The following is a 27,503-nucleotide window of genomic DNA, read 5'->3' as shown; positions in this document are numbered from 1 at the left end:
AAGATATTCTTCGTTCTTTAACATTTGCTGCGTTCTCTATAGCGTTTATGAACTATTTCGCATAAATCGCGAGCAAACGTCAATATCGTTTAACACTAGAACGAGCAAAGGTTTTCAGTTTACCTCGGCTGCTCGTCTTACGATGTTTTCAGGGTGCTGGTTCTTCCCTCTCCGTTGAATTTTACACAGCAACCGAGAAACGTACAGGCACTCTTCTCTTTGATAAAATACATTCAGCGAATGTTAATTTCCTCGAAAGGAGTATCGATCGAACAGTCTGATTTATTTGAAAATAAAGCCCCATCGTTATTGCGATTATACGTTTGAAGATAGAGTATGTAAATACGAACGATCGATCGTTGTTTCGCTATGCTAGAGAAACGACTATGACGGTTAGATCGTTCTACGCACGTGACATACAAAAAAGTTGTGTGCGTTATGATTGATAGGATCAAAGTAAACTATCGTTGCTTAGCGTATACTCGGTTTGTATAAATACGCGACGAGTTTCGAGCTTACGCATGACAAATTGAAACTACATACTTCCAAGGTGTTCAGTAGTACTTTTTTCTAATTTGCTTCGTGTCCTTTCGTTTGTTCCGTATTTTCTACCGCGCTTGAAAAATTTACGTCTGTATCGCCATCTTTTGAAAGAATAATATGTACATTGCGTGGCAGTGGGAAAAAAGGGAATCAACAGCGAAAAGCGGCTATTCTCGAACGAAGAATTCTTTTATTTTTACACGTGAATAATGAAATCATTCTAGACCCGATCGATAAAACATTCCGTTTTGCAGATCTGCATGTACTCGGCCAAAATATTTTTTCATGTTTAATCGGTAATCTAGGTACGAAGAAAGAATTATTTTGGTAGTTTATACATTGTCAGTAATATTACTGCAGTTACTAAATGTAAACATAGTTCAGAGCGTAATTAGAATGGTTGCCTTTTTAAAAGACCCTCCGAAGTTCTTTTTATAAGAATTTTGATGAATTATGAATTTACGAGGTTTCTACGATTCTTGTGTTTGACTACAATTGGCGTGGCGTGTCATTCTACCAGTCAATTTCAACCGTTTCGTCATATCTGTTTTGTTTAGTAAAAGCCGGACTATTTGATGCAAAAAATAAAATTTGCTGATTTTATTTTTTTCATTGTTTTTTTCTATTTCTTTTTTATACGAGAATTTTATCAGACCTCAATACAGTAGAAAATGTATTTTTTCATTTAAAAAACTAAACAGTAGTGACATCTAGAAGTTACACGAGTGATTTCTCAAGAAGATAGACCAAAGGGATAATAAAGGCATGATAAGAAGAAAATATATACATACATATATGTAATTTATTTTCAACAATGTATTGTATAAAAGTAATGTCTTTTACTTTCTAAGAATTCTTATTCTAATGGAACAAGACTGTAGTTATCACAGCTGTAACAATATTGCAATTGCTATAACTTTAATTATACGATGAACATTAACATAAACTGAATTTAATGAATGTGATTCTAATACTCATTATTTCTCCAGATTTCATAGATAAAAATACCTACGATATAATACATATTTTGAATAGGTACTAAAAAAATATTATACAAGAGATTGGGAATATATTTCTATCCCTCGCTTACGAAAGGAGACTTATATTAATATTGATTTGCTATTATATGCATCTCACTTTTAAGCATTCGAAGTATCTATTGTATTTTACGCTATTTCTAACGTTTGTTACCATTAAAACACCGAGGCACTTGATTACCGTTATAGTTACATTTTAAAAGCATATTTATAAACAGTTTGAACAATGCACTAACTTTGTATGAATACAATTTTGTTTACAATCAACTTGATGTTATCTTCAATTTTGTTATATCAATTTCAATCAAAAAAGATACACAGTAAGATTTGTAATCTACATACATAATTATTATACACTCTAAGATTTCGAAGATGGTTTTTGTTTCTTATTTGGTACACATTGATTATATCTTTCCATATAATATAATCATATGTTTGCAAATATAATCATTCGTTAACAGTACCAATATCATCATTTTCATTAGATTTGCTTGACAATAAAACTTGATTGTCTTCTTCAGCCAAACCATGCTTAATGTACAAAAATATGCCGGTAGAAATAATTAAAATGCCAATACAGGCAATACCATAACAAGTTATGCTGCCCAGAGATTCCAAAATAATGATAAATTTAATTATATGAGCATAATTACTTGTCAGATAAGCTTCTTGAGTAAACCATAACATTGGTATAAATGTTTTTTTAATATTCTTAAATATGCTGAAAATGATATTTTATAAATATGCTTAAGTTTCATTTACATATATGTTATTCGTTACATTATATTTATATTCCATAGTAAAAAGATAAAATAAGAACTTACGACATCTCCTGGTCAGGTTGTATCAACAAATTTAATTGTAGTTGTGCATGCACGTTCAGTGGAACACCCGTTTTCTACAAAAATTTTTGTTTATATAATATAACATGACATGGTCATTGTTAATTGATACCTATTGTTTTGCGATAATTACCGGTTCTATGGATATTGAAAGTTCGTGTTTTTCTTTACTAGGTTTCATTCCATTGATATTTTCCCTGTAACTTGGATCAGCCAAATAAAAGTGTGGTAAACTGATGAATGCTGGAGCACCCCATTTGCATAATGAAATATTTAATGCTCCAGAGGGAACGCATTCTCCCTCGCAATAACACGAACGCGATGGTACTATTGAACCATTGTCAAATGTTGTATCGTCACTAATATATCTAACTCCTATTAATCCCTCATGAATAGTTGTATTATCATATGTTACTGACATACTCCTATTAACATAATTATCCAAAAAATAGTATGTGTTTATTTGATTTTCAGCATTCCTAATAGAAAGTTAAACTAATTACTAAACTTACGTGCAAATATCAGGTACAAAGAAAGATACTGTTTTATTATCAGGTAATGGTGGCCACAAATCACCATTTGTTCCTCTTATTTCTCCACATTCTCCAGGATAATAACTTACCCTGTTATTAAAATTCCATTCTTTGACTATTCCTACATCGAGTAAATTAGATTTACCAGTTAACATATTGAATGTTCCATCGTAGGATGCAGAACCATTTCGCTGTGAACAAAACAATACTATAAGTATGCTTCTTCGGTTATGTCTCTGCTTTAATAATATTAACATGAAATTTACCCCATAAAACCAAGCAAATTTGGTAAATGGAATTTCTGTGAAATTAATTTTTTGTGCTATTTGTAATATAGTATCTTCATAGCCTTCAAAAAGTAATTCATTAACAGATTTGGTAATTATTAACCGTTGTCCTACTGATTTCATTACTCTATCTACTATATCACGGAAAATAGGTTTTTTATGTCTTAATGCATATCCGACACTCTGAGAATGTTAGAAAAGTGACATATTGTAATAAGATAGAATAGCATTTACTATATAGTGTACTATTAAAAGATACATACAGCAGTTACAGGATTTATATTAGTTACTTTATCATTTAAATCTCCTTTTGATAGAGATTTATCAAAATGCCATACCCTTTTCCTTTGATATGTTATGGTATCATTGTCATGCCATTTTTGTTCTACCTTATAGTCAACTTCCCTGTTAAGAAAATTCGTACAATGTTGTTTGATTTCTAATTAGTAAAAACTATAATATTTGACACAAATTTAATACCTAAATACATAAGGACCCATTTCCACAAAATTTGGTTTTGCTTTAGATTCATTATTTGAAATGAAATCTTCATAGTTAGTTAAATTGAACATGTATATTTTCAGATACATAGGAATTGGTGTTATTTCCCACAGCTTGTAGCTTGTAGACGTCGGTGTTAAAGATAATTGCTATAAAACAGTTTGTAAGACTTAACCAATGATCATAGCTGTAAGTAAAATTTTTTATATCTACCGTGTTTAAAATCGATGAATAAATCATAAACCAAAGAATTCCAGTAGTTAATCCAATAATTGTTAATACTAAACCTATTGAAAAAATGATAAGAAGCTTTTTACGAATCGTCATCATTTTATTTGGTTCTTTTGACCTGAAAAAGATAATACTTCTTATCAAAATTGTTAAATACGATTAAATAATGAAAGATGCTTGTTATTAATGTATAATGTATAATGTTATAATGTCACATGCTTTTTAATCGTCTATTAATCTTGGTTGGGCACCAACATTGTTGTATTAAGAATACAATTACGATTAAATATTGGATATTCATTAACGTTTGTATTTGCAGCGTTTTTTACACGCTCAAGTTTGAATATACAATCCATGTTTTAAACACTTTTGGTAATATAAATCAGTATGCACATTCGCAAATAAATGTTATGGTTAGTATGTAACACAGCCAAAACAAAATGAAGGTAGCACTTTATAGGTGTCTTCCAAATGAAAAAATATAAAAAATGTAGTACCAGATATATAAAAGACTGATAGCGCCGAGATTGCATTAAGAAACATTTTGAATATATTCGTTGTAATATATAGTTAGCGAGAGAAATTCACTTATGCAAAACAAAAATGGTTTGTTCAGACAATAAGTATGCTAATATCTGCGCATAATGTATTTCAGAATGTAAGCGCTAATATTTGAAAACTTATTATCTCTCAATGTTCCACTGTGTTTCCTTTCCTTTATAAGTTTAAGAACCACGTACTGCAAATAAATGCATTCTTATTTCCTATAAGCATAACATTTCATAATTCTGTATTTACGAAATTCCAGTGATTTCACTTATTAATTTACAACGGCATCATAATCAGTAGTGAAACGTACATACGGAAATATTTCTTTTTGTTAAAAATTGTTTTTATAAGATCACTACATAGCATAAAGTGAAAATCAATCTCGTTAAAAATTCTATTTGTGAGTTTTGTCAATTAACAATATTTTGTAAAAGTCTTTCATGACCTCCTGTTATGTCGACAATCACTTATCCATGATTGTTCATAAAGACAAATATGTTTATCTTTTAAGTATAATAATACGATTATTTATATTAATTCTTGAATTATTTATCTTATCTGTTATGTGTACTTTTTATTCTTATATTGAATTAGTTATAACAAAAATTTACTCTGATAGTACTTTATTCAGATACCACTATAATCATGCCTTTAAATCGTACATTATGAAAGATAATCAACTTTATATATAAAAAATGACTTGTTATTAAATTCATAATAAATATCATAAATATATTTCAAAGAATCGTATTTATATAAATATATTCAGTTATCTCAATCGTTTTCTATTAGAGGCAAATCGAGATTCCGCATCTGTCACTTACATAAAGAATAGTACAAAGTTTAACGAAACTGTCATGCAGTTCTGAAAATTCCTCGGAAATGAAAAAACCAACGATTGGTAAGTTGGAAACAGAATATTTTCACCGACTGAGTATATTATTCTTTTCTACATGTTATACATTCGAGAAATGATAGATAACAAGATCTATCGCATCTAAAATAATAATATTTTTTTATTAAATTATCAGTTAAAATGTAATCTATATTATCAAAATGAATTAAAAATCAGGCAATTTGTTCCATTAGATTAAAAGATTATCTGTTATTATGTACTGAACAAAGTTCGAGATTGTTTAATATTCAAAATTGATTGTAAAGTAGGCGGTGAAATTTATCTACAAAACGCGATCGTCATCGCATTTGCATCGATGAGTTTATGTGACATTATCATTCGAGTAGATCGATGTATTATTTTTTGTGTAAAATATTCATAGCATTTGTATGTTTTAATGAGACAAGTGTTACCCATTTAAATCTTCAGAAAACTTGTCGCGCTTTACGTACATTATGCATATACATTATATATATATACATTATGCTGCATAATTATGTATAACGAGAATAAATTAAACCGAACTTATGAACCATGATGATTTCATCATGTTTTTACATATTTAATAATCAGACTAATCAACGATACGAAACTTGTGACGAATTAAATATTCATAAAACGTAATTAAAAATAACGAATTTCGTTACTTCAGTAAATAAGTGAAAAATTATTTGATCGATTACTTTAACTAATCTATTTAAGAATAAGCATATTAGTAGAGAAGAAATTTCTTTTCTGATATTAGTAATGTTTCGTTGGAATGGCACTAAAAGGAAGTTAATTTGTTTAAATACATACGGAGAAATATCGGTGAAAGTTGAAGAAAGATCGATAAGTACTGTAAATGTGTAAAGCATTATTTAAAACTGAGAAGAAAGTGCATCCTGCTGGAGAGATGGAAGAGTCAATGACTTTCTAATAACACTTTACGTTTATGCATATTTTCGATTATTATATTCTGATGCATGCAATTTTATACTATTTAGTTTATTATTTTAATTATGAACAGCTTTTGTCGTAACAAGGTACAACGGATACACGTTGATGACCAGTTAATTACGTTAAAGAAAATGTAGAACGCGTGTACTACTACGAACTACAAATGCAAGTAAAAGGCTGATTGATCGAAGTTGGTGGATGTGAAACAAATGATATAATTTTATTTACAAACCTGCTCGTCTATTGAATGAATTTTATTAGAAGATAGACCCAGTAGCGTTATAAGATACTACTAGTGATTAAAGGCCGCCACGTTTTTAAAATGCACTCTGATTAAAATGGATATCACGTCCAATGATAGCGAAATATTATAAGACAACTGGATTGCGCATATTTTCGAGCGAACACTTCGCAAGGCCAGCGCCAACTGAGAGATTACCGAAAGGAAAGGTATTGTTTGGTAGTAAGCAGCTCGTCTTTAGCACGTTCTTTCATTTTTATACCGGTTTATCAGTTCGAATGATTCACTTCATCAAATACTAAAAGAGACCGCGCGTATTTTGAATTACGCTTTATAAATAACTATCTTTCGAAAGCAAGTATAGGAACAAAAAAGTATTTTGAATTACTGCACAATTTCATTTAATATGATCTTATCATAAAAACATTATATGATACATTGGTGCATACAAATTTTACAAACATGATGACTATGATGAGATAAATGCTTTATTGGACCCTTATTAAAGATTATTATTAGTGAGAAACTAAACAAGTAGCACATAACTTACGTTTAAGTACATGAAAAGAAGATAATACTGCTAAGTTTTGCTAAAAAAGGTTCATATAATCAATATTATATACTAAGTTGTTGCGGTGGCATTTGGATTATTCATATCTTCTTGCAACTGCGTGCGATCACGTATTCTCGCACACATTAAACTATATTCTAATACGCCAATTCGAATATTCATTTCGGAAATTTCATTTTTCATTTTGGTAATTGTCTTTTTTATATTTATAAGCGGCGCTATAAAAAATATCGATATTTAAGACATATTTTATATAATATTTTATTTACTTACTTCCATCTGTCATACTCGATCCTCGTTCATCCATTTCTTTCTTTACATGCTCTAATTCTTCTGATAATTTATTAAAAATTCTTGTTCTTTCTGTAACACCTCCACTAGTATCTCGATATTGTTCCTTAATTTTCGACAATTCATCTTGAAGCATTTGATATTCCTTCAAACTAGGTTCAAGTTGCCTATTTAAATAGGACTCTCTTGTTTTTACTTTATCTAAAGTATTAGATATATCAATATGTAGTTTATCTAGTTGATTTTTGGTTCCAGTTAAATTTGTTGCTATATTTGTACGTAATTGCTTCATTTGCTCTATATGTGATCTCCAGTCTCTTGAATCTAAAATAGATCTTTCCCATTAATTTTACTTCTTTAATATTTAGTTAGATATTTTGTACCTGTCTTTACAGTTACTTTGAGTTGAGGTAAAACTCTTTCCAATTCTAGTAGCCATTCTTCTCTATTTGTTTTAGATTCTAAAATATCATCAGGTTTTTGCATTTCATTCTACAAAAAAATTACAAAAAGTTAAAGTACATGATTTCTACATTTTATAAATACATTTATTACTATGTTTACAAAGTTCTGTCCATATAATTTTGTAATATCATCAACGTGTAAAATATCTTCATCCTCGTCGTCATACTCAGCCATCATTTCCTCTTCTACTTTCTCTAAAATTAATTCTGCATCGTCATCTTCTATCTCTGGTTCGTTACTTGGTTCGTCAGGTGATATTTCTACTCTAGAAATATTTACCTGTGTAATATATGATCATACTTATATTGTCTTTATTAAGTATATTTATTTTAATTTACTTTTTCCATTGAAACTTTTGTGCTTTCAATGCTTCATCTGCTAAGTTATCTAAGACATATATGGCATGTTCACCACTTCCTTGTTTGAGCTTATTGGGTGGAAATTCTATTGGTACATGAATATCCCTTAAATAGTCCAGGATTATAGCTATTGTAGCATTAGGATCATCTGATTCTTGCGGAGCTTTAAAATTCCCACCTGCTTTCCTAATTAACCATGCAGCTAATGATGTGAATGTATAAAATTGCTCTCCTGGATTTGTTTGTGTTACAAAATAATTCCTATATTTTAAATCAATATTTTTTTTTACCAATTCATATAATATTATATTACAACATTTGTATACAATGAAAACAATTACATTACCTATTTATGGCCTTTATTTTAAATTCTGGTAAAAATTGAATATCATAATGTAACAATTTTAATTTTTCTAATAAGTCTTCCATTCTAATATACATAACATAAGAAGCAGATGGAGAAGATCCATCTTCTATAATAATCTTTGGTGCGTCTCGAAACATTCCTATAATTATTATTTTATATCATAATTATACATATGTTTTACAAGTAACAAATATTTGTATGTAGGTGAAATTTATTCACAGAATAGGACAGGTTTACCTCTTATTCTGTAATGCTTTTTGGGAGTTTCATACAAATAACTTATAAATAATATTTATATTTACATGTAAAAAATATACAGTTTAATTTATTAAATAAATAATTCGTATGTAATTATTTACGTTTCATGCTCTATTGACTAAATTGATAACATGAACATAGATGAGATTTAATATATAGAGTTAACACCTACAATGTCACGCAAACTGAGAACTCTAAAGCTCTTTTACAATTTTCGCATATAACATCAGTATATAATTATTAAAGTAATAAAAATATGAAAATGATAATTTTTATATATGTTTCCCTATTGGCTTTGCTGATTAAATTGAATACAATTTCTAGATATATCGCCAAATATTATAGGAATATCAACGATATCTCCGATATTTCCGATCTTATCCCAAGTCGGTATTTCAGTCCAGTGAGACGAAATGTTTGAGTTGTTAGATCTATGTTATATATTATCTATGGTATAAAACGTGAGTATTTAGTATAGAATTTCCTCTCTGGTGTAGAAAATTCCATTTCATTACTATCGATAACTAGGGATATTAGTTTGAAACTACTATTATTTTACTATTTTGTGACATAGAAAACATTCTCGATAGTTGGCAATACTGTGAGTTGTTCATTTTGTCGATTTTGATAATCGGTCATTTCAGTTTTCTCTTAGGTTTATTGAACTTTGCACGTGGGAAGCATTTTAAGTGGTTTTATCTCGAAGAAAGACACTCATGAATCATCAGATTCGATTCTAATGTTATCTAACATCTATTTGTTTGAATTAATAGATTGTTAGAATGGGTCTAATATCTGAGCCGTTGTTGTTTGTACTTGCATTAATCGATACCGGTTCAGTACTTTTCCTTTTGGTATATTTTGTATCCTTTTTATATTTTATAGTTTGACGAAAAATTGCAGTGTTTATATTTTATTATGTATTTAACTTTATAATTCGACTATTAAATTCTATATATAATTTATTGAAAATATGTCTAGGGACTTTTGTGGTAAATTTTTTTAATGATATTGCAGTAAATCTAATGGCGCCATATCTAATTTTCGACGTTTTTAAGGTAATTTATGTCTTTTATTAGTAAAAGACGCACAATGAGGTTCCTTATCTTAAAAGTATATATAGGTCATAACTTTATCAGATTTAGAATGTGATTATTTGAATGCTCAGCAGTGTTGTTCAAAGTTAAACAAGGTAATTATGTATACACTTTTGTTACAATTATTAATTAATTTAAACATAATAAAACTTATTCTAAATTGTAATTATTATTTACTTAATTTTCTGATTAATTATTGTTTATTTAATTAATTGTTAATGTACTAATTAAATTGTAATTATATCTTACAGTGGGTAGTACCAAAGCTTGTAGCACATTCAGTCTTAGAATTTTTACTATTAACACATGGACAATTAATATTGTGCTTAGTGAACTTGCCTATGACACTATGGTTACTCTATGAATACTTTGGAGTACCTAGTGGTAATATGGGAGTTTATGATCCTACAGAAATCCATAATCGGGGACAATTAAAAAGGCATACAAGAGACTGTATGATCCATCTTGGATATTACCTAATTTTCTTTTTTATTTATCTTTACTGGTATGTATATTTTGGACAGTTCATTAATTATCACTAAAATTAAATTACTACCTATTACTATTTTTAATTTATATGTTTCAGTATGATCATTGCATTATTAAAAGGAGATCCGATTAACAGAAATGACGAAGGATTGTTACATACGAATTGAGAGCAATGATAATATTTAAACTTTTATACATCTTCTTTGTTCTTTATTTCAGTCATATTTGACTATTTATTTATTTCTATGCTATAAATACCAAATGAAATTTTGTTAACATATATAAAAACCCTGTACCTCATTACACTTACCCTTCATTTATATTATATCTTTAAGAACTGAAATTCCTTGAATATAAAACTTCCATAATTTTATAGAAACTAACAGTAACAATTTAATTGTAATTATATCTATATTTTATACATATGTATATCAAATGCGAACAAAACACTAATTTTGTAATACAAAAAACATTAAATTTGCTTAACCATAACGTTACATATACCGGAAAGAAAAAACGATTAAAAAATTCTAATTAATAATGTAAATATTCTACTTCTATTAAAATGCTGTAAAATACTGAATAATTTGTTTATCCATTGGCTCGTTAAATCAAATTGAATCGGCTTTACTGGTTGCGGTATAAGATTAGATCGATTTAATGAACTCGGTGCAGCTGATTAGTTCTTTTTCTATGTGGAGGGCATATGCTTATTTTTAGCTAAGACCAGAATTAGTATCATAGTTTGCCGAAATCTTTGAATTGCGTTCGAACAAAACATATATGTATATATATATATATATATGATATAGAAAGGGAAAAGGTCACGATTGTAGACAGCATATGATAATTTTATAATTAAAAGTAAAAGAACGTGGAAATAGCAAGATCATAATAGCGTTAGAAGAACTATAAGTAGTACGGTTCGCATTAAAATCAATTTAAGCGCGATAGGCGCACGTGTAGTGCGTCCTCGTTAATCTGGTGGTTTGTGAAACTGAGCGCCTCCTGGCGACGAGGGTAACGGGTGACGGATGACGGGTGGCGGTGCTTGGACTTGCTCGGAACACCTTCGGTACGACGCGCGGAAGAATGTTCTTCTGGACCAAGTGAGTGCGCGAGTGCTCAGAAGTACAAAAACTTTCGCGGTGCACATCAATTGGAAGTTCCTTTTATTGCGGGGCATATGTATTAAATTATTCTTTTCATTTCCATCGTGATACTAGACAGTGATTTCACATTCTCGTGATTTGTTGTTCCTTCAAAACGTTTAATCAATCGAGACTGACGTCGATGTTCACCAAAATCTCCACGTATCTGTTATCGATATTCACAAGACGGTACCCGCCAGAATTTTGCGACGACGGCGACGGCGTCGTTGTCAAAATACGATCTCATCTTTCATTACAGATGATCAGACAACGGCACCTGTCAAGATAAGGTGGTTCACGAGGTGCGTCTAATGCATAAGAAATTCTCGATGAGGCTTACGTCGCCCTCACCGTCACCGTCGTCGTCGTCGTCGTCGCCGTCGCCGTCGCCGTCGTCATCGTTGTCGTTGTCGTCGTCGTCGTCGTCGTCGCCGTCGTCGTCGTTGTCGTCGTCGTCGTCGTCGTTGTCGTCGTCGTCATCGTCGTCGTTGTCGTCGTCGTCGTCGTCGCAGTCATCATCGTCGTTGCCGCCGCTGTTGCTGTCGTCGTCGTACTCGTCGCTGGTGCCATTACTGTTGTCGACGCCGTCATCGTTCTCATCGTTTTGTTCTGTATTACCGCTGTCATCAACATCGTTTTGGTTACAGTCATTGACATCGTTGTCATTGTCATTGTGGTTATCAAGGTCTTTGTGCTTGTTATCATTGCCACTGGCATAATTAGCCTGCATCGCTTGCTCCTTTATTAATGCATTTGTGCTAAGAAGTAATATTGCTTCTATACCAAACTACTCGCAGTATCCTTCAGGCAGGATGGCGGGTAACAAAACAACAGGTAGTGTCTTGCAATTTAGACCGATTGAGGTGTCCCAACAACTACAAGATGGAGAAAAATTCATCAAATGGGATGAGGTATGAGTTGCAAGACAAATCATAGTACAATATTGTAGATTGTATAATTAAATTGTAATATCCAAGCTATGTTATTATATATATGATATTAATTTTATTTATATTTTTATATAGGATTCTGGTATAGTAACTCCAGTAACATTGAAGGTAGACAAGTTTGGATTCTATTTGCATTGGGTGGATCAACATAATGAGATGGATATGTTGGATATTGCTGTAATAAGAGATACAAGAACTGGGAAACATGCAAAAGTACCGAAGGTATTACATTGTTCTTTCTTTATCCTTTTTCTTTGGTAATTTATGTATTTTAGTTCGTTATCCTTTAATTTAGATAAGTCAATTTATGGTTGATTATGTAACAGACAAGAGTAAAATTAGTTAAATGTTTCATTAGATCTATATATTAGTATGCATTAGGTATAAATATTTGGAAATGAAGCTGTCTTGACTTTCTATAATTATATCATGTTTTTGCGTGGTTGCTAATGACGCACAGCACCACCACATGATAATTATTGACAAATCTATAAATAGAATGTTACCTACTTTATGTCCTCAATGTAGTTCATTTTTTTCAGTCACACCTATCTTTGTACACAATGGACATATTCTTAGTTATATAGGAAACAGAGCAGTTCTTATCTGTTTCATTTTCCTATAAATCAATAAACATTTTCTAAAGTGATATTGTTCGCAGTTTCAGTTAATGTTAGTAGCTTATTGTAATAGAAGCTGCTATTATTATTATAATGTGCATGAGCTAATTCCATCAGAATAAATCTTGTTAGGACCACTGCATTGAAATCCTAAAGATATGTATTTTATCAACATGTTTAGACAAGCAAATGATTTTCAGGATACCAAATTAAAGCATCTTGTGACAATGGGTTCTCAAGATTCTTTAGAGGAAAAGACAGTAACAATTTGTTATGGATCTGACTTTGTCAATATGAATTTTATTAACTTCTGTACAACACGAGCAGAAGTTGCACAACATTGGACAGAGCAAATTTTTCAGCTCGCGTATAATTTATCTCTATTAAATATCAGCACAACTATGTTTTTACAAAAAGCACACACTAAACTTACACTTGGAGCTGATAAGTCAGAAAAGATTCCTGTAAAGAAGTGAGCACAATTTTCACATGTGTATTAAATTTGATATATAATACATATAATAAATATATAATACATATAAATAAATGTTATAAGATAAATATATATATATATTTTATATATTGTTATTTCAGCATAATAAGAATGTTTACGCAAAACAAAGAAGATCGTAAACGCGTCGAGAAAGCGCTTGATATTTCTGGTTTTCCATCTGGGAAAGTGAGTATAATATTTTATATATTTAATATGAATATGGTTTCCCTGACATTGAAAATCGTATTCCGTTTGTTCGTAGAATGACGTAATATCATTACAAAAATTTCAATTTGAAGATTTTTTCAACTTTTATAAATCTCTTACTCAACGATCGGATGTTGAAAAAGTTTTCGAACGCATCGTAGGCAATAATAAGCGTAGGCTAATGTCCATCACCCAATTTGTTGATTTTTTGAATAAAACTCAAAGAGATCCGCGTTTAAACGAGATATTGTATCCCTATGCAAATGAGGCGAGAGCAAAGGACATTATAAGTCAATATGAACCAAATAAATGTAATGCTAACCGGGGTCAACTAAGTTTCGATGGATTTTTGAGGTATTTAATGAGCGAAGATAACCCAATCGTAGCTTTATCGAAACTTGAATTATCGGACGATATGGATCAGCCGCTTGCGCATTACTTTATAAATTCTAGTCACAATACATACTTAACAGGTACGTCACGTTTGTTACTTTTATTCATAATCGATCAGGCTTTGAATAACGCCTTAAATATCGATTTAAATATATTAGTTCTTATATTTTTTTTTTTTTTTTATATTTTTAGGACATCAACTTACAGGAAAAAGTTCCGTTGAAATATATCGTCAGTGTCTGCTTGCTGGTTGTAGATGTGTAGAATTGGACTTTTGGAATGGAAAATTTGATGAACCTGTCATTGTGCATGGGTATTTTTATTTTATAGCAAGATAATTTATTGTATTTGAAATTAAGTATCAAATGCTCCTTTAGAAATATTTTGTAGATATACATTTGTACCTGAAATAAGTGCACGAGATGTAATTGAAGCAATTGCTGAAAGTGCTTTCAAAACATCAGAATATCCTGTTATTCTTAGCTTTGAAAATCATTGTAATCCAAGACAGCAAGCTAAAATAGCTCAGTATTGTAGAGAATTATTTGGAGAAATGCTGCTAGACGCACCTCTTGAATCTCATAAGGTATTTTTAGTATATTTACAATCATAACATTTTATCTCTAATCTCATTTTTGTAATGTATATTATTTAGTTGGAGCCAGGACAAGAGTTACCACCTCCATCTTTATTAAAACGTAAGATTATAATCAAGAACAAAAAGAAACATCATCATAAGAAAAAGGAGCATAAGAAGAAGGAACCGACACCAATAACAGAATCGGAAGAAGGAACTCAAGAAAACGAAGATAACGGAGTAACGAATCAAGTAGCGGAGGGAGAGAATGGTACGTCAGCAGATATTGTTCCTCAAGTTGAAACAACCGACAATGATCAGCAAATTGGAAATGGAGACATTTCACATCCCCCTATGCTGCAGCAGAGACAAAGTAGTAAGGATAGCACTCAGGATGATGAAGGTTAGTATTCATTAAAAAAATATAGTTGTAAAATTATAACTTTAGCTATTGTAAAACATAGAAAAAAAATTACGTTTTTCTCCCTTTTTGTTTTTTAGATGAAGAAGAGGAATCAAGCACAGAAGAGGATGAATCAAACGTGGAGGACATTAAATGTGATAAAGTGCCTGCACCTGACAAAGTAGCATCTAGCGCGAAAGAAACGGAAGCTGGAGCGGAAATTTCAGCTTTAGTTAATTATGTGCAACCTGTTCATTTCAACAGTTTCGAATCGGCTGAAAGTACGTTCGTATGTGTGTATTACAGTAACAATTATTAAATTAACTTTTTTATATTTGATATTATGATTCCATTATTTGATCAATGTTCACAGAGAAAAATCGTATGTACGAGATGTCATCATTCGACGAAAAACAAGCTACGACACTTTTAAAAGAAAGACCATTAGAGTTTGTAAATTATAATAAACATCAACTATCTAGAGTGTACCCGGCAGGTACGCGTTTTGACTCTAGTAATTTTATGCCTCAAGTGTTTTGGAATGCGGGTTGTCAACTGGTTGCATTAAATTATCAGACACTTGGTATGTTTGTACTTTGAATAAACTTAATATTAATCACGGATTGCATGTAGACTAATTTGCACCATTTCGTGTATTAGATCTTGCTATGCAATTAAACTTGGGAATTTTCGAATATAATCAACGTTGCGGGTATCTTCTGAAGCCAGAATTTATGAGACGAAAAGATCAACGATTGGATCCTTTCGCGGAATCAACTGTAGATGGTATTATAGCGGGAACAGTTCATATACACGTAATATCGGCTCAGTTCTTAACAGACAAAAGAGTGGGTACTTACGTGGAAGTAGATATGTATGGTTTACCAGCAGACACAGTGAGAAAGAGATTTCGTACGAAAATTGTTCCAAACAATGGGATTAACCCTGTGTACGACGAGGAACCTTTTATATTTAAAAAGGTAAAAATTAATATTTCTATATAGCTGATATTATAAATACAAGATTTGATTTATCTGTTTATTAGGTTGTCCTGCCTGAACTTGCTTCAATTAGAATAGCTGCGTACGAGGAATCAGGTCGTTTAATTGGTCACAGAGTATTACCTGTAGTTGGGTTATGTCCGGGCTATCGACATGTTGCTCTTAGAACAGAATGTGGTCAACCATTACCATTAGCAAATTTATTTTTACACGTAATTGTGAAGGATTACGTACCAGATGGGCTGAGTGAGCTTGCCGAAGCTTTGGCAAATCCAATTAAATATCAGAGTGAAACAGAAAAAAGAGAAAAGCAATTATCAGTTCTTACAGATTGTGCAGAAGATCCGGAGGAAATTGATGTAAGGTTTGAAAACGTTAAGAATTTATTTATTACTAATTTACTAATATACTAACAAATGCATACTAACATTTTCTAGGATAAGCCTAAAGTTGGTGAAGGAGCAACTTCTTCTAAACCAACTGTAAGTTCGTCGGTCAAAAAATTTCGATCAATATATGTAAATCAATTTATTATTATGTCCGTTCTAATGTTTTGTTTTAGGAGGAAATCGTCAAGACAAAAAGATTACAATCTGTCGGTGAATTACCAATACTTGCTCCGACATCTACGAATGTTCATGGTAGACCATCTGTTGCTGGTCTAAACACGTCTGATTCACAAGATAATGAGCATGGAACGTCGACACCTACGGTTCAAGCCGTTGAAGCTTCTACAAATAAAAGTCCAGTCAATGCCAGCGGCAGTAAGTATCGATTACCTATCACGTTCTATTTAGAAGATATAAACAATTGTTTTATGATACAGTGAGTGATGAAATAGTGGCTGAATCATTAGAAAAATTAATGGAGAACAAACTCGTCCGAGAGAAAAAAATGGAGCTTGAGAAAAAACTCGAATCATTACGGAAAAAGCATGAGAAAGAAAAATTAAGGATGCAAACGCAAAAAGGATCTATCGATGGTGAAAAGCACAAATCGAAATTTTATGTCAGCCATAAATTAGTGAAACGGTTGTCGAGTAGGAATATGTGAGTTAATGATTTTTATTCAAGCAACCCCGTTCATGTATAAACACGATTATATATTTTCATATTTTTTTTTATAGTTTTTCAAGCGAAGTAGGGTTGAGCACGTTAGCTTTAGCAGAAACATCAGAATGCCCAGACATAGAAAATCGCGAAGGAAATGGTGGAGCTCCAAAGGGACTTCCTAGAAGTCAGAGCGAACGTTTGCTGGCCGTATGTAAAGCTCATGTGCAACAAGAACGGGAACTTCAAGAAAAGTATTATGAAAGTCTGTTTTCAACAGTAGAGAAAGTAATGAAAACCTCCCAATCTAACCAATTAAAAACATTGAGAGTACTTTTGGAACGAGAAACCGCCGATGTTATGAGAAAGCTTCAAGCCACGAGGCATGGAGAAGTGTGTTTCTTATATTGTCCTATAATATATATGATATATAAAATATAATGCATAAAATGTATTTCATAATGTACGTATCAGATATTGTAGCAGCCATTTGTATTTAATCGTAGGTGAAACAGCTAGCAAAAGTACACAAAGATAAAGCCGAGCTAGATCGTATGAAGAGGGAAGTTGCAAAGTCCACGGTTGAAAAGGGCGTGAATGAATGTACGCGGTTAACGAAAATTTATGAGAAAAAGAAGGCAGAGCTGGAACGACAGCACGAACAAGTTCGACAAAGGCTAGAAGCAGAAAGGACAAAGGTACAAATTTATGACATTGTGTTTATTTAGTTTAGGATTATTAATTTGTGTAATATGATGGTAATGATATAAGATGTATGTTTCCTTATATTCAGATCAAAGCATCTCTAATGGCAGAGTACAGCAGTCGATGTAGTAAATACGAGAGTGGGGAGCTACCTTTGTCGCCATCCGGCGGAACTAGTATGCCGGAATCTCTTAGTGGGAATACGTATTGATCGACTAAAATGATCGATAATATTTAATATCGATGTCTCGTAATGACATGGTTGGAATATTCTCAAACCCATGGCAGTAAACTGCTTTTGCTGAAAGCGTGTATCTATTTGGGAAGTTGATAGTAACAGATTGTGCGTTGCTCATCCCAAACAAAAAGGGGTCGCAGCGGCGGTGTAACGATAGAAAATTCGTGAAGTCTACGCAGTTACCTGTGTTTTGCTAAAATAATTTTATTCACTTCCAAAAATCTCCTTTGCAAAACGTGCAGCATTTATAAGGTGATATATGATTTCGATGAGCAGAACGCCATCAGATTAGAAGGTAATTGTTATATAATGTTTTGTCCACAAAGCATTTTATAAACGTCTTACGTACGAGGAATGTCTTTTGAAAAGATTTAATGATCTGATAAGCAACATTTTAACCGATTGCTATGGATAAATGCATTCAAACACGTGAATCTCGTCGCATATGAGTTATTATGAAAGGTTCGGTGTTGAATAACGCGTTAAGACTATTTTCTATTTACTCAAAGTTCTTTGAAAGATTAGTAATATATATCGGTCGATTGTTTAATCGATCGATTCTCTGCGCATGCGGGAACGCCATTTTGATCTCAACACGGAAAGTAGCATTGACCATTGCGTTCGCAAGGATAGGAAGTTTATCTTTTCTTTTCTTTTGTTTTCTTTTTTTATTCGATGTTACTTACGCATAGTATTAAACGCACTATTCTCTTTACATAAAAGATCATCGTTGTCAGTGCCGAGATTTTGTTCCATTTTAAAAGCCAATGAAATTTCGGAAGATAAGAGCGAAGAATATGACTATGTGAGAGAGGTACACGATTCTAAATAAGAATAATGTTTCTAAGTGCTACTATTTAACTTGTTATTATATGTATAAGATGTTATTTAATTAACAAGTCGATGTTAAATCGCGTTCCAGGATACTCGGGTTGTTTATAATACGAAAAAACATTACTGATCGGTGCGTTGGTCGGACTTTGCCGAATTCAAAATGCGACGATAAAGGAAGTACGTTAGTGAGAGTGAAATCTCTTTGGCCTAGAGGTAAGGAACGCGATAAAGTTTACGATTCGGATGGGCGTGTGCGTGATTTGATATATTTTTGACTGAAAGTACTCCGTATAAAGACATTTTTTGAATAGTCCGTATTGTGAATGATAAAGAGACCGTATTGTATAAAGAAAGCAAATCTAGAAAAAACAAAACAAAAAAAAAAAAAAAACAAAGAAGAAAAAAGAAACTAAATATTAATGGAAACGTTTCTAGCGTTTTTGTACCGCGCGATTTCATGCTGCAGCCATTTTGAGGCCGGAGCGAAACGATTGGGGCGAGCCTCTTTTAGGAAGACAATCAAAAATGTTACGCTGTAACATTGTCCTTGTTGTTTCTAATTATACGATAATTTAAGTAATTCGATATTACACATACGTATTATATATATATATATACACACACATATATCTTAATATATATATGTATATTATACATACATACATATGTGCATACATATGTACATATATATGTATATTCTTAACAGTTATTACAAATTTGGGGTTATACGTCACACACTTATGCATTGTAAATCTTTCTCGTGTGATCCATCGCATTAATTTATTTCGTAATCGTCATTTCGGTACGTCGGAAGTATCGAGAATCGCGAGCTTTTACAAAATGTCTTTTTATTGATGATTCGTGCTCATGACCGATATACCATTACATATTATAATATGCAACATGTGTGTATATATATACACACATACATGCATGCACGCACACAAACATTCGTATACATTCACGTGCACAAACAAAGCGTAATCGTGATCAATGCGAATAGAAAGGAAAAGAGTACCTTTGCAATTATAATACTGTCGTCGTTTATGTTGCGCCGACGGGTTACGAGCGGATCAATCCCTTCGATTTGGAGACTGAACTTGATCCTGAATCGTTGGTAAACTATTGTCTGTTCTTGATTATTTTGCCACTGTCGATTTATTTATTTAACAGGGCCTCTTTTATATTACGATGTACAAAGTTTCGTGTGTCTTGCGAAAATTTCAATCTGCACAATGAACGTTCGCGTAATTTGTTAGTGTTTAGGCTCGCTTCATTTTGACCATTTTTGCGAGATATCGCGAAAAGTGGGTCAACGTTCTCCGTGTTGCGCAGTTCTACGCTCCAATTGTACATGTTAGTTAGTGTAAATTTATATCTTTAGGGTTACTCTGTTTTTCCAAAGATCATTTGACGCAACAATTTTTATGAAATTTTCTTTTATCGTATTTATGATTTGGACGATTTTACAATGAGTGTCAATGCAACCAACGATGTATGAATTGGGTATACATTGTTTTCTCGAGGCATAGAATTTTTCTGGTAGTAGGTATGCGAGCGACTCGTACGGTTTAGTTGGTCGACTGAAGTAGAATATGCGCTCGATAATGGAAAGATACCGACGATTGCGAAAATTGCAAGTCCTATGAGAAACATAGTGAGAACGTATCCTAAACCTCTCGCAATGTTATAGTAACTGGCTGTTTAATTCATGTGCAAAACACTGTATTTTTGTTATTATAAGATGGGTATTATCGTATGTTGCGTATCCGGCAGAAAGGGATCAGTTTAGCGTTAGGTAGTTTAGCGTGTCCGCTTAAACGTAGCTGTAGATTTCCATCCGGATGAAACGGTCGTACACGTCGAGTTACCATTTCCTTAAGTTTATGTCGATTTATCGTGATTGTATTTCTCAACGAGTTACCATCTTCCACAAGAGGAGAAGGAAAAGAAAAATGTTATATGTTGCGGTGGACTCGATCGGTGAGAATATTTAAGTCGGGAGGAAATCAGTGATAATCTATTAAAAGATGAGATAATGTAAGTGTAAGCGGGTATAATTTAATTAAGTAGCGGTAGTCATTGGACTACCCGTAGCGTTCTAACGCGAGAGAAATCAATAGTACATTATGCTAAGTCGTACAAGATTATCGGAAGTTTATATATATATTATAATATGTATACATATATATGTAATGTTCGTATACACATTATACGTGTGTCGATGTCTTTCTGATCGTTTAGTCGCAACGATGCACGCCTCTCGCATCGCTGATCCTTGCGATACCAAACGGGTTCAACGGGGTGAGGAAGGAAGTTAGGGTACCAGAAGATTTTCACGATTCGATGCAAAGCACAATGTTCGATAGATTTCCAAGAACCGTACAGGTATCGCGGCGATGCGTGGGCGTAAATTTCTCCAAACGCTTGTATAGACAAGAGCGAAACGTTTTACGAATAATCGAACTGCGAAGAGAATCAGTTCCTCGATTAACCAGGTTACGTGTGTTGCGGCGATATCGAGCCGCGTCGAATGCGTTTCGATTGTTTGTATCTATAGTTTTGCCGCAAACATTTTGGTCTCGCGAGCCGGTGTGCAAAAGTCCTCCGAGAAAATCGAGTCAGGTTCGGCTCGCGCAATGCATTTTTTTTTTAATATTTTCTTTTTCTCCGCGCGCCATATCTTAAAGATATCGCGTAATTCAATTGGGACGATCATCGTTTCGTCCTTTTCCTATATTCCTGTAATATGCATAATGCGTACGCGAGCGCCATTAGAACGTCTTCGAGAGACAGGTCGTCTGAATGTATTTGCTATCTGTGCCAGCGTATACGCGCTCGTATATTATGTATATTACACACGTACCTAATGTATAAGTATAAGAAAGAACTAGGCTACGAGGACAGATATTATATTCATGTTGATATATTATGTGTTGTTGCTGTTGATGTTGTTAATAGTAGAGTAGCGAAAAGATGGGAGTACTAGTATAGTCGTTGTTCATATAAAGTTAATGCGAGGCTAGTTTTGTGTTACTTGTATACGATACATCGTCGCGTGATCCGTACGAAGACAAATCGTGACACTCGCTATATCGTATCGGCTGTCGTATCGCGAAGCTTGCCAAAATTGAAATACGTTTTCCCGACGGATCGAACGATCGCGGCTGATCGAAGGGCGACGATTCGTGCGAATTGCGCGCACATTTTATCGGCGTATCGATTAAAAGAGACGCGACAAAGGGTGTACAGATTGTACGTAGTACACATTGCGATTGTATGTTGTAAGGAATTCTGAAACGGCCTATCGACGATCATGACGGTTTGGAATCACGTTCTTTTTGAAATACCATGCGTGGGATTTTTGAAAGGACGTTTAGTCTTTTCTTCCAGGAGTTTCGTTAATCACGTGTGCCCAGGAGAGTGTCTCGGCGCGAACAAGCGTCAACCAAAATTTCATCGTGATTATTATATGGTCTCGCGTTACAATTTCCACCTCGCGCAATCTTTTTCTATGATACCGTACATAATTATCCGGCTCCCGTATAACAAGGATCTCTTGCGAAACAACGATTCTTCGTACCTGACTCGATTCGTCTGTCGGTCCAACGTTTTCCGTGAGCTTATTCTACAAAAAGCGAGCAGAGAAACAAGCACGCGAGAACGGGACACGCTTTCTTATCGCATTCAAATGCCAAGCTCTGCAAACAAGCCGTTGTTTTCCGATCGTCAAGTCTGTCAATTCTTCGATGCTTCGAATGTTCTTCGATGTTCGGTGTGATTTTTCATTCTATCGACTGGTTCGTTCTTCTTGCGATCTTCTAAATAGTTGTTTTTCTCGCATAGTTTCTCGATTATCGAACAGGGTGTTCTTATTGTTATACACGTAGTTCTTTAGCCTTGTCGAACATGTATCGTCATGATTATTCTTGCCTTCCATTTTAAACGACTCTCCATAGTTCGATGCGGGTATACGAGGCAACGCAATTTCTACGGCATCGTATAATAAGCGTTTGTGTCTTTCTTTCTTTGAAACAGGCTGGTTGGTTCGCCGATATTTTCTTCTCATTTACCGGTATCCTTTGGAAAGCTATTTGAGCTAAATTTATTGTTCCCTGTGTAAGAAACAGTGGTATCGATCGTCGCGGAATATTTACGGACGATTAGTAACGCTCGATCCGTTTGCGATGTGGAGACGCGTAATATAACCGCGCTTTTCTTCCGCAAATTAGAACGACCGGTCGTGTGTCGCGCGTAGTTTGTTTTCTCTCGGGGTTACTTCCACGCCGCAACGGGTACGGTCGATTTCTTTCGTCGGCCGTCACGCAACACACCGAGAAAATGAAGGGTTTCGCCGTTTGGTCGCGTCCACGAGCTACCACTCGGCTCCCTCGTCTCGTCCCTGGTTATTGTTAATTGCCCGTACAAAACCGTGCGTACCTATTAACCGTAAATTACGAGTCGCTTCCACATTAGACCGGCCAGGGGAGAATTATTCGTTGTAACGTTCTCAAGATCTTGTCCCGATACATATTTTAAACTACTTTATACCGTCGCCGCGCGCCAATTGATTTAACGCGGTAATTTAATTTTCTGCAAAAAGTTACTTTTTCGTGGTACGCGTGTTACGCGTACAAACACGCAGCTGTTACGGTCAGACAATAATTTCGCCTCCCTAACTTCCGGAAAAAAGCAGGAGCTTGGGTCGGCAAGCTTTCGGTTCGGTTTTCCATTTCAACGTAGAATCTCATTTCTAAGATCTTTGAATAGGAAAACACTTGATTATTCGATATAATCAATCGCAAATACGAAAACCACCGGAGCCACGTCGATTCTGGGCATCGATTTTGATTTATTCGCGCGTCTTCGTCTCGTATTCCTCGGTATTCGTCGTACTATGTTTCCTTTACGGTCGAAATAACGATAAGCGATCGGGCTTAAATTCTACGATGTTCATAGACTCAAGTAAATGCGTGCTTGATTTCCTTTAATACTACGCGTAATATCCTATAAACGTGGACTCGATAGGTATTTTAAGCAAGATTGAACAGCATCGATCCGCGAGTCGAAAACTATCTGTAATCGATGGCTAGCCGCGATGCCGTAGAATCTCGTTGCGACGCACATCTCTTTCAATCCGCGGAACGCCAGCTACGTATCGATTCGTACGGACGTGTTTCATTCTTTTTGTTTCCTTATACCGTTGTCTGTGTTCTATTCTCTGGTTGATCTGCCACGACGATATCGACGTGTCCCCGCGATCTATGGGTTTGTCGAAAGCTTCATTCGACAGTTGTCGCGTACTCCTCAAACTGGCCCTCCGTTTCCGCTAGTTGTTCACGCGACGATCAACCTTTTCGTCGCGGTGAAAAATTCGCACCAGATCTTCCGTAACGATAAGACTTTTTTGAGTCGTTTTTTACATATATGTATATTACTTCCACCTTTCTGTCGAGTCGCGTGTTATCGCCACCGCGACTTATCGGTTATCGTTCCCCCTTTGGACTGTTTTCCTATATTTTGGGATATTTTTCGATTTCGACGCATTTACATTGTTTCTCGCTTAAGCATAGGTCCGCGTTATAGACGTAAACGCGATAGAGACAACGTCGTAGACATGCTGCACGTTGAAACTTTCAACCGACATCGATCTCTGATTCACGACGGTCAGTTTCAGTCCGTGACAGTTAATCTCGAGTTGTTTCCATATAGAGTTTCGGTACCGTTCTCGTCGAATGATCCGCGACCGTTGTTCTCTCGAGTAAACGAGTAGAACATCCACGTGACGAGTCGAACTCTTTGCCGAATCGCGTGAAACGAAATCCTGGCGATTCACGCCGCATCGATATTCTTCTTGTTTCTAGTATGGTGATTAAATTTGTTCGGACTTGGAGGAAGCGTCGTAATACCGAAACAATCGATGTCAACTGACTTATAAACTTGCGTGTATTTTTTAGGAAGAAGTGTTAGTAAAATTGTTATTCCCTGTATGGATATCGTAAGCACTGTAAAACAAAAAAAAAAAAAAAAAAAAAAACAAAAAATAATAACAAACCCACTTATATCCGTATGACGATATATGAATTTTAACGATATTCTATAAATGGCTGTACCGTATTGTAAAATCAAAGAATATAGCGTACAATAAAGATTAGCGTGATAGAAACAATACGCGTTGTTACTTGTGCCTTGAATCGCTTCTCCTTTTGATATTCCCTTGTCCTACTACCATTGTCGTCGACGACAGTCACAGAATCAATGAAATTACAAGATCAGTAATACCATTTTACCTGTTTTATTAATAACGACGGATACAATGATAAACTCTCATCCTTGTGATCGCGTAAAACAAAATTCCTAACGAATCTTTCAGCATGTGTCGACAGGCTTCTTTACATACGCCACAAGAATGTGATATCTATCCAAAATACTATATTCTTGTTGACCGTTGTCGTTTTTGTTCGGGAATAGGATCTTCTGGCTCGCTACTTCGCGCACTACCACATTCTCGAACTCCTCTTTGAGGTGATCAGGGATCCGCGAGATGAAGGGATTAACCGCAATCATATGACCTGCAACAATGATCGATCCGCTTTTACAACGTGTAACCTCCTTTTCAACCTATATTTCCGTTACTTTGCTCTTGATCCCAGCTATTCAAGCTCCTTTGCTCCTTTTATTATCGCCAGCTAGGAAACGCGATTTAATTATATAGTTACGATACTTGACCAATACACTACGATTCTGTACGTTTTAATATTTGCATGTTCTGGTAAACGAAGCTTTTTTCTCTTCTGCTACAGTGTAGAATCTCGAAGCCTACGTCCTCCAGCATCTTCCTTAATGCCGCTCGGGAATCTTTGCACCGATGGAAAAAAGGCACGAAGCGATTTGCGTCCTAAAGCGAGAGTGATTCGCTGAGTTATTCAGAAAATTTGAATTATTCGAAGAATATCATTAGACGCGTTACCTCCATATATGGTTTGTATCGTGGGTTCTCGTGAATCCTCATGTAGGCATCGAAACCGTCATTCCAAGCCAGAAACATAACCAGAGCTTTTCCTCCTGGTCGCAGTAACTTGTAAATATTGTCGAAGGCCCTCCTAAATTCAACAACGATGAACGTTAAATTGCACGATAGAATAATCAAGTAGAAGAGTTAGGGGCGAACAGTACCAAGAGTTTTGACACCAATGGAGGCAATAAAAGGACAGTACGTTGCTATACTGGGCTAATTGCTCGTTAGGTAAAGCCAAGGTTTCGATGTCCAATTGCAAGAACGACAAACGTTTCTCGCCCTGGTACTTCTGCCTCGCGTAATCGGTCATCGCCTTCGATATGTCTGCCCCTGCAAACATTTGCAATGTCTGGACCGTACTTCAACCATCCTTTTCTCCCTGTTCCTTTACCTACTAGCTCCGCTTCCACTGACAACCTAGGTAGGATCAGCTTCTTCGTAACGTCCCCTGGTCCGCAACCGATGTCGATGCACTTCCCCCTCATCTCGGACATCTCTTTCTTGAATTCCTCGATAATGTCGAATGCGTCACGGTACTGAGACTTGCTCGCGTTCACGTATTCTTCTACCATGTTCATCTTTATTCGATTTTTTATCTTTCTAACGATGTATTAATTTCTAACGAAACTTAGCTCGAAACGAACGATCGAACGATTCCTACGTGTCTCGTGGTTATGGACCTTCGAGCGACCGCGACAATTCGTGAAATTCTCAAGATTTATGTCGATCGGTGACAATGGCTTCGGTGTTCCGGGGGTGGGGAAGGAAAATATGTATTGACTCAATACACTGCCAGATCTTCTACTGGTGACTTTTCGACCCAACTTTGGTATTTATATTCGGTGAGTCGTACAAATAACTTTCCTGCCATACAGACATACTTCTCCCATATTCTTACTTTATTATTTTCCTCCTCCTCTTTTCTTTGCTTCCGTCACTGCCTTCACTTTTTCCTTTTCTCTTTCTTGTCACGCGTGCAAGATGGTCACGTTTGAAAGTTGAACGACCTCTTCTATGATTACGTCTGGAATGTTTTAGAATCGGCTGTTTGTCCGTTTGATAATTTGAAGATCTCGACTACGACGGTCGTACCCAGTGTGATTCTACTTAAGCGTCAGCTCCTTAAACTCCTCGAACGTCGTCGATATTTCGCCAACCTGATCCTCGTGTATGATTATTTATCGGTTATCGACTTTGTACGATCGGAAGAAGATGGAATCGGAACTGTTGGACTCGCGTATATTAGTTACACCGTGCCCATGACATCGATAACGAAATGTATAGCGAAAGGTCCACTGTGCGTTTAGAACATCGAAATTTGATAGGATAGGTCTGGACCTACTTCGTACGAGGGATGAGGTGGTGCTAA

General features: G+C 34.5%; 5 protein-coding genes across 14 annotated transcripts; 2 read left to right on the top strand and 3 right to left on the bottom strand.

Annotated features, from left to right (window-relative positions):
* Positions 1 to 1,327: 1,327 nt before the first annotated feature.
* On the bottom strand, positions 1,328 to 6,797 carry LOC126914396 (protein croquemort-like). Of its 6 annotated transcripts, none has more exons than XM_050718298.1 (9): positions 6,590 to 6,797; positions 3,957 to 4,092; positions 3,723 to 3,892; positions 3,506 to 3,647; positions 3,222 to 3,425; positions 2,935 to 3,146; positions 2,556 to 2,847; positions 2,405 to 2,478; positions 1,328 to 2,301 (listed from the first exon to the last, which is right to left on the bottom strand). In XM_050718298.1, exons 2-9 carry the CDS (start codon positions 4,071 to 4,073, stop codon positions 2,028 to 2,030), a joined length of 1,485 nt encoding a protein of 494 aa, XP_050574255.1. In that variant the 5' UTR covers positions 4,074 to 4,092; positions 6,590 to 6,797; the 3' UTR covers positions 1,328 to 2,027. The 6 variants fall into 6 exon arrangements, with proteins under 6 accessions (XP_050574255.1, XP_050574252.1, XP_050574254.1 ...); XM_050718295.1 differs by lacking the exon at positions 6,590 to 6,797 and adding an exon at positions 6,217 to 6,290; XM_050718297.1 differs by lacking the exon at positions 6,590 to 6,797 and adding an exon at positions 4,472 to 4,638.
* A 178-nt stretch (positions 6,798 to 6,975) lies between these two features.
* Positions 6,976 to 9,253, bottom strand: LOC126914406 (intraflagellar transport protein 57 homolog). Of its 2 annotated transcripts, none has more exons than XM_050718333.1 (7): positions 8,889 to 9,253; positions 8,631 to 8,790; positions 8,264 to 8,545; positions 8,016 to 8,190; positions 7,844 to 7,952; positions 7,443 to 7,784; positions 6,976 to 7,387 (listed from the first exon to the last, which is right to left on the bottom strand). In XM_050718333.1, the coding sequence occupies exons 2-7, from the start codon at positions 8,786 to 8,788 to the stop codon at positions 7,221 to 7,223; spliced, it is 1,233 nt and encodes a 410-aa protein (XP_050574290.1). In that variant the 5' UTR covers positions 8,789 to 8,790; positions 8,889 to 9,253; the 3' UTR covers positions 6,976 to 7,220. The 2 variants fall into 2 exon arrangements, with proteins under 2 accessions (XP_050574290.1, XP_050574291.1); XM_050718334.1 differs by having other exon boundaries at positions 8,025 to 8,190; positions 8,889 to 9,245.
* Positions 9,254 to 9,422: 169 nt separating this feature from the next.
* Positions 9,423 to 10,798, top strand: LOC126914427 (protein cornichon homolog 4). Its single transcript, XM_050718378.1, has 4 exons — positions 9,423 to 9,772; positions 10,033 to 10,101; positions 10,258 to 10,511; positions 10,593 to 10,798. The coding sequence occupies exons 1-4, from the start codon at positions 9,692 to 9,694 to the stop codon at positions 10,660 to 10,662; spliced, it is 474 nt and encodes a 157-aa protein (XP_050574335.1). The 5' UTR covers positions 9,423 to 9,691; the 3' UTR covers positions 10,663 to 10,798.
* Positions 10,799 to 11,495: 697 nt separating this feature from the next.
* On the top strand, positions 11,496 to 25,285 carry LOC126914381 (1-phosphatidylinositol 4,5-bisphosphate phosphodiesterase classes I and II). 4 transcript variants are annotated; one of them, XR_007709645.1, is made up of 20 exons: positions 11,497 to 11,604; positions 12,444 to 12,557; positions 12,672 to 12,818; positions 13,417 to 13,688; positions 13,811 to 13,895; positions 13,972 to 14,389; positions 14,502 to 14,622; positions 14,700 to 14,895; positions 14,965 to 15,289; positions 15,388 to 15,570; positions 15,663 to 15,872; positions 15,950 to 16,269; positions 16,335 to 16,649; positions 16,728 to 16,772; positions 16,853 to 17,054; positions 17,117 to 17,339; positions 17,417 to 17,732; positions 17,846 to 18,037; positions 18,133 to 18,577; positions 19,205 to 25,285. XR_007709645.1 is itself a non-coding variant. In XM_050718257.1 (19 exons), exons 1-19 carry the CDS (start codon positions 11,530 to 11,532, stop codon positions 18,253 to 18,255), a joined length of 3,882 nt encoding a protein of 1,293 aa, XP_050574214.1. In that variant the 5' UTR covers positions 11,497 to 11,529; the 3' UTR covers positions 18,256 to 25,285. The 4 variants fall into 4 exon arrangements, 3 of the variants coding, with proteins under 3 accessions (XP_050574215.1, XP_050574214.1, XP_050574217.1); XM_050718257.1 differs by having other exon boundaries at positions 18,133 to 25,285; XM_050718260.1 differs by having other exon boundaries at positions 11,522 to 11,604; positions 12,454 to 12,557; positions 18,133 to 25,285.
* Positions 25,286 to 25,395: 110 nt separating this feature from the next.
* Positions 25,396 to 27,196, bottom strand: LOC126914420 (juvenile hormone acid O-methyltransferase). The gene is made up of 5 exons (XM_050718359.1): positions 26,526 to 27,196; positions 26,293 to 26,464; positions 26,087 to 26,219; positions 25,867 to 26,014; positions 25,396 to 25,688 (listed from the first exon to the last, which is right to left on the bottom strand). Exons 1-5 carry the CDS (start codon positions 26,710 to 26,712, stop codon positions 25,486 to 25,488), a joined length of 843 nt encoding a protein of 280 aa, XP_050574316.1. The 5' UTR covers positions 26,713 to 27,196; the 3' UTR covers positions 25,396 to 25,485.
* Between the last annotated feature and the right edge of the window lie 307 nt (positions 27,197 to 27,503).

Source organism: Bombus affinis, chromosome 3, assembly GCF_024516045.1.
Source record: "Bombus affinis isolate iyBomAffi1 chromosome 3, iyBomAffi1.2, whole genome shotgun sequence".
Taxonomy (NCBI): domain Eukaryota; kingdom Metazoa; phylum Arthropoda; class Insecta; order Hymenoptera; family Apidae; genus Bombus; species Bombus affinis.
Note: the sequence above shows the minus strand (reverse complement) of the source record. Positions and strands in the feature narration are given on the sequence as shown.